This window comes from Suricata suricatta, chromosome 1 (assembly GCF_006229205.1).
Source record: "Suricata suricatta isolate VVHF042 chromosome 1, meerkat_22Aug2017_6uvM2_HiC, whole genome shotgun sequence".
Lineage (NCBI taxonomy): Eukaryota > Metazoa > Chordata > Mammalia > Carnivora > Herpestidae > Suricata > Suricata suricatta.
This window is the reverse complement of record NC_043700.1, coordinates 106161628-106168360: the sequence shown is the minus strand read 5'-3', so window position 1 is coordinate 106168360 and position 6733 is coordinate 106161628. Positions and strand designations below refer to the sequence as shown.

The 6733-nt window shown below is 53.3% G+C and overlaps 1 protein-coding gene across 1 annotated transcript in view; it reads right to left on the bottom strand.

The window, feature by feature from the left end:
• Nucleotides 1-4174, bottom strand: part of PITX2 (paired like homeodomain 2) — a 14841-nt gene extending 10667 nt beyond the window's left edge. The window contains exons 1-2 of the mRNA XM_029918939.1: nucleotides 4129-4174; nucleotides 3499-3636 (exon numbers count right to left, since the gene is read on the bottom strand). Coding sequence (XP_029774799.1) covers nucleotides 3499-3636; nucleotides 4129-4174 — 184 coding nt within the window. The remainder of the gene's footprint in view (nucleotides 1-3498; nucleotides 3637-4128) is intronic.
• Nucleotides 4175-6733: the final 2559 nt, after the last annotated feature.

Genomic DNA, 6733 nt, shown 5'->3' with positions numbered 1-6733 from the left:
GGGGGGGGGGGGGGGGGGGGGGGGGGGGGGGGGGGGGGGGGGGGGGGAAAAAGGGGGGGGGGGGGGGGGGGGGGGGGGGGGGGGGGGGGGGGGGGGGGGGGGGGGGGGGGGGAGAGTGGGGTGGTAGAAAAAATAAATGGAAATCCCTCTCCTTAACCCCGTTCCCCTCTCTTGTCGCTTCTTTCTTGGACCTCCTGCCCCTTCTGCATGCCCCTGTCCCTTGTCCCGGGTCTTACTAATGGCCTTCTGGCCCTCAAAGCCACCCCTTCTTTCTAACAACGCTTAGGCCGCGAGCACGGCCACATGTACCATCATATCGAGTTTTGCTGGAGGTGCTCTGGACCTGCTCTTGCTGGCTGGTTCCTTGTTAGCACTAAAGCTGCTTTATAACGGCGAAGGGAAACCAGCTTATTTGCTTTCAGGGGGTACATTAGGAATCCACGTAGTATGTGCTCGGCAAACATTTGCTGATTGAATGAATGAGGGGTTTGCTGCCGCCAAGGTGGCGGGGGTTACCCAGCGTTCTCAGAAGAAGACTGGGGCCAAGTTGCTGCTGAGATGAGAGAGTGTGTTGCATCTGGGGGCGCCACAAGGGGCCTTGGAGTCCCCCTCCCAAGGGAAGCAAGTCTGCACACACCAGAGACGTTGGTGAGGCTCTTTCAGTTCATCTATTTAGCTAAAGCTATTTAAAAATTAATGGCATCTCTGGGGAAGGCCGGGCGAAGGTACCTGCCCAAGTCTGTTCACCCAAGTCTGATCGCCAAAGCTAGGCAACCCGGACCGTGAGAAGGCAGCTCGGTCTGATTTCAGCTTGGAATCCAGAGCCACTGCCCTGAAACCTTAAGGGTTACTGACTGGAAAGGATGAGTCCCCCCCCCCCCCCACCTTCCTGAAGGTCAAGAGCACTTTCTGAATTCGGCAAGGAGGCTTTTTGGGGGGACACTCAAAGCAAGGAAGCCAAGGATCTCTGTTCCAGGAGGACGTTCTCAGCAGACCCCTGTGCCTTCTTTCTGGGTTACAGCTTCACTTGCCAACTCTTCCCGCCTCTTCTTGGATGCCTAGTCTCCTCTTTCTACCCACTTAGGGGTCTCCAGCCGACCTCATACTCCTCCCTTTTCAGGGTTTGAGCCAGGCTGTGGGCCAGCCGGATGGGTCTCAAGGGGGCAAAGATTTGCTTGGAAAGGAACGCAGAGACCCAGTCTTCCAGGGGTTGGTTGACCTTGTCTACTTAGGGACTGTTTTCAGTCTTTAACGAAGACACGGTGTTTTGGAGGGGTTGAGGAGAGGATAGTGCCAATAATAAAGTATCATAACCCCTTTTGAAAAAATACGTATCATTGTAAACACTTTTTCCTTTTGAAAGGAAAAAAGCTATTTAAAAAAATGGAGAAAAATCTTTCTTTTAAAAGCAGGCTGTCGCCAGGAGTTTGCATATGACATACATTAAATTTACTTATATTCAGTAAAGGGCACTCTGGCAACCTTCCTCAGAGGCACTGTAGTTTTGCTTACTCATGTGTGACATTTCTTTTGTTTATTACATCCCTAAAAGCTAATAAAATCAAGATTTTCAGTGTTTCTCCCTATCACAGGTCTCTCCTTAATTAATGGAATTAAACATGTTTAGGAGCAATTTCCCCCTTCCTCCAAAAGGTAGAAAACAGATTGTTGCCAGTGTGGAGGAAGAACCTTTCAGCGCACTAAACTAATCTGGGCCTGAATGTAATGGTTAAGGAAACAATCCTTCATTATGTCTAGTTCTTTATTTATCTGCTAATTATCAAAAGTGGACGCCCAGTGGCCGGAGTAGGGACTGTGACAGGAGCAGTAAGGACTGCCCGGCTGTCCGCGACTTTTGGTCCGCCTAGAAGGCTACGGTCCCAACCAACTCCAGCTTCTGCTCCGACGGGCTCCCATGGTCTCCAGAAACCGTTCCTGCGGTCCAGGAGCCCAGGTTGGCGTGGGGATAGGAGACATGAGGCATCTCATGCTCCCAGCGCCTAGGGAAACGGCAGCCTCAGCTCGGCGACTGCTAGCCCGCCCCGAGCAAAGCGAGATTGGGGAGCTCCTCTAGCCTGGCCAGAGCCAGGGCTGAACCCTCACCAAACATTTCCCCGGAGTCATCGCTGTTCTTGATTTTTAACCATATCCCAAACACACTCCGGTCTAATAATTTATTTTTACGACCGATTATCAAACAGAGGAAGAATTTAACACAATCTTAATGACAGAAATCACCCGACGTTATCTCTGCACGGCCCCATTTAACCCCATGGGGTTAATCCCGGACAAGTGAGCGTTTAACTAGCCCAGCGGGAGGACTCGCGATTTTGTGCAGTGCGGTGGCTGCTCCGCCCGACCATTTTAGAAGTTTTATTTATACAAATGATAGTTTTCTCAGGTTTACGGGGAAGTCCGAATCCACGGCCTTTGTTTTCTTCTTAGCAATACGGTTTGTTTACTTGGCGGGGGGAGGGGTCCCAATTCGCCCCGCTCCGGCACGCATTACATTTGTATCCTTACACTTTAATCCGGAAAAAAGGGGTTAGGGGCTGAGGGCTGTGGGGGGCTTTATCTCCTCCCGCTATCAAAGGTCAACAACCTCCTTAAGGTTAGGCACTTGTTATTATAGTAGCCTGGAAAACCCGGAAAATAGAACAGTTGTTAAGTTTGAGTTTTTCAAGTATTCCAAAAGATAACTCGTATACACCACACACACACACACACACACACACACACACACACACACACACACAACTAAAGGGCAGGTTTCAGTTCAGCAAAGGCCTGTGCAGTGGGTTGGAGACGTTTTAACTTTTGCACAAGTCAGCAGACTCCGAGCAGCAGGGTCCCTTGACTCGTTCACAGTGAAACCAGCTGATCAAGCAACGACACCACGAAAGCGCGAGGCCTTGCAACCTGCACAACAGGTAGGTTCGCGTCGACTGGGGTACACACTTCATTACACCCTTGGCTGCGGGGCACAGTCGCTGCCCTCAGGCTCCGCGGGGCTCTAGGCAGCTCCTCCACCTCGCGGCCCGGCCAGCCCGCGCCCTGCGCAAGCCGGCTGTGCTTGCCCTTCCGCCGCAAACGCCGCACCCACCAGCCTGGGAGGGGCGCGGAGAGAGCGGCCGGGGCGGGGTGCACCCTCGGTGGTGCTACACGCAGTGGGACCTGGCGGGCGACAGAGGTCGCTGTTGGACTACTTTTCCACGCCAGCTAGCGGCTCAGAGGTAGGTTGGGGTGTATGTAGCAGATGAGGCCACAGGGAGAGCAAGAAAGAGCAAGAGGGAGAGGTGTTGGGTCTCAGGAGTGCAGTATAATTTGGGGGGAAAGGCATTAACGTCCCTGGGACGGCTGCTTCCCGTCCCACACAGAGGCCAAGTGTCAAGGAGCAGGCGCGCCCGTCTGGCTGCCTTGCCCGCGTGCGCTGGGCCGAAGCCCAGAGACCCAGAGGCGGGTGACCTGCGCGCGGCCTGCGCTTCGCTCCGGCCTTACCAGTGGCGCCGGGATGCTGCCGCGGGAAGAGCTTGCTGCTCGCCGCCTCTTTCCGGCTCTCGGGAGAGTCCGTGAACTCGACCTTTTTGATTTCGGAGTCTTTGGAGAAGAGGCATTCAACGGCCGCCGGCTGCACGCCTGGGCCGCGCGCCCGCCCCACAAGCGGGTAGAGAGACGCCCGGGACCGCGGTGGAAGGAAGCGAGGGCGTCGGGGTTGGGGGCGGGGGGCGGGAGGAGGCAGGACAGAAGAGAAAGAGGGACAAAGAGCAAAGACCCGGTTAGAGGCAGGGGCGGACGGCACTCCCGTCTGCCGGACCCTCTGGCAGCCCGGCGGCGCAGGGCTGCACACTCTTCCCGCGCCTCCCTGGCTGCCAGCGGCTCGCTCAGAGGGAGGAGTAGGCCCCGGGCGTCGGGACGCGGCGGGCGGCTCCCTCCTTATCCGTAGCCCCCTGCTTCCTACCCCCCGGGAGAGGCCGCCGGTGTCCCGGTTCCGATTCCCTTTATGCCGGGGCCGGCCCCTCGGGGAAGAGCCCCTCGCCGCTGCCTCGCCCAGGGACCGGTGCCCTCTTGCCGCCCTCGCGTGGCGCGGTCTCCCGTCGGGTGACCCGGGCAGGAGAAGCGAGTTCTTACCTAATTGCACACACGCCGACACCAGTTTGCGGCAGTTGGTCTCCATTCCCCGTTGTCTGCAAAATAAAAGAGAAGGAGGGCTGTGAGAAGCGGCGGTCCCCGAGCGTGCAGGGCTCAGTGGGCGCTACCTGGAGGGCGGACAACCTCAACCTCGCCATCAAGTGCCCACTCGGGGTGGGTTTCTGGCGTGCTTCTCAGCTTCATCGCCGCCCTAGCCCCTGGGCCAGGACAACCGAATGTTTACCAAGCGGGGGGTCTCCCACCCGGGTTGCGGTGAACGGGCCCGGGCGCTCTGGACGGATGAGCCCGCCGTGTCCTGGAGGGACTTGGGCTGTGGAACTAAGGTGTTTCTGTCAGGGGTAAAAGCCTGTCTGAACACGGGGGCAACCTTAGCAGGTACAGAATTCGGGGCTGAGTGGAGGGAACTTTTATATTGAAGAAGTTGCGCGGAAGGCCCGCATTCACCACACGGCTTTTCGTCAGGAGGCGCTAAGTAAACACTGTAGAGTACCAGACTCAGCGGGTACCTGTCCTAGACAGCAGCTTCTCTCGATTTCCTGTAATTCTGAACCGACCAGGGCTCTTGAGTCTCTTGGCCTAGGGTTACTCCAGGAGCGAGCTGGCTTCGGGCCTCTCATCCATCAGGAGCCACTTTCCCAGATTTAGCCACACTTTTCTCTGGAGATACTCACCCGGCCATTTATTTACCGTAAACTAAGATTTAAGATCGCAGAGGAGGGAAACGAAGTGGACCGAGTGAGACAGAAGAGAACGGGACAGACGTCCGGAGGGTTTTCTACCCATCGAGGACGTAGAAATAGCTTCCAGAGAACGGCTACCCCGATTCAACCCTGGCAAACCAAATCTTTTCCAAATTTCCAACCACAACGCAGCGAGCCAAGCGTTTAGCGCGTGCCCCCCTTTTTCCGCCACAGGCAAACCGGGAGAGGCGGGTGGCGAGAGGCTCTGCCCGGTTGGGTAGAAGAGCCTCGGGTGCTTTAAAGACAGAAGAAGAGAAAGAAGGTCTCGGGCTCCCCAGGCCCTTTGGATCTCGGTGCCTGCCTCTCTCCACGCTAACCAGGGTTCGCCGGCGGCGGGAGGGCCCACTTCGCTGTGGTCCAGGGCTGAGGGTAGGAGCGGGCGCAGCCCCTTTGGCGCAAGAGCAGAGGCGGGGCAAGGAGCTGCGGGTCTGGCTCTAGCCTGGGTCGTATTTCCCCGCTCCTTGGCCTCTGCTGGAACGAGCCGGGCCCCGGGAGCCTCTGGCCAAGGTCGCTGCTTAGAGGAGGGGCTGCCCCGCGCCGTGGCGTGGGTATCCAAGGGTTCCCCCCCAACCCGCTAGCTGGGACGTGGGCGGGGGCTCTGGCGATCCTTGCAGGCCTGGGGGCCCAGAAGTAGCAGTTTGGCGGCTCCAGATTTAGTGATTCTGCAGTAAAATCACAGGATTAGTCCCTGATTGAGATGTCTGTTCGTGAGATATTACAAAATTCATTATCACAGCTTTCTACTAACTCGATATGAAGTAACACAGATGGGATTTTATTAGTCCAGACTTCAAATGTTTACTTATGATAATTTCAGAGGAAATTTGCATGTCATCATCAATTCGATAATCTTTTTTTTTAAACATCTGAACTGCCTGCATTATTAGCGGGTAGCCGAAGCATTGCAGATGGTAACTGCAAATAGTTTTTATTTTATTTTTTTTAGGAATGAAATATACAAAAGAAAAAGATGGGGTCGCTCAATATAAAATCAGTCAATTATTACACATTCTCCCGCCTCCCCACTCCCAAGCTTCAGTGCTGAAGACCAAACAATGCAATACAAAACAAATCAAGAACTCTGCTCTAAGGACTGAAAAGAAGGTCAAGGCGTGTTCCTTAGCTCTCTTCCAAGTGTTCTTGTGACTTTGGGATTTATTTTGCAGTCAAAATGAGCCCTGAGACCTGTTTTTCTTTCTTTCTTTCTTTCTTTCTTTCTTTCTTTCTTTCTTTCTTTCTTTCTTTCTTTCTTTCTTTCTTTCTTTCTTCTTCTTCTTCTTCTTCTTCTTCTTCTTCTTCTTCTTCTTCTTCTTCTTCTTCTTCTTCTTCTTTTCTTTCTTTCTTTTTTTTGCTTCATATAATTACTAGGCCTACTAGATGAACTGAATCTGAGTAACTGAGGAAGATAGTTTTTAAAAATAACCTCCAATTCTTGCCTGCTGATCCTTAAACTTGCCCTGTCAAGCAAGACAAGTCTTACTAGACAAATTTGGCTGCAGGATTTAGGGACTAGCTTTCACTACTAATCTCACAAATTAAGATGTGCAACTTTTCTTGATGGGAAATTGTTCTCACCCCAAAAGTTCAAGTCCTGGTTTGAACGTGTATGCCAGGCAATCTTGTTTTGGCTAACTTGAGTTTTCTATTGTGAGTATGCTAAAAAGCACTACATAGTTAATGAAGCATACTGGCCAACGTAGGCAGTCAAAGCCTGAGAAATAAAACAATTTCCTTAAAAGTAATTCCTGATGATTGTCATAAGAGGAAATCGCACAAAAAATATAGTTCTAATAATTCCAAAACCTTTCATGTTCTCCCCTTTCCATTTTTGTGCTACCCCATAA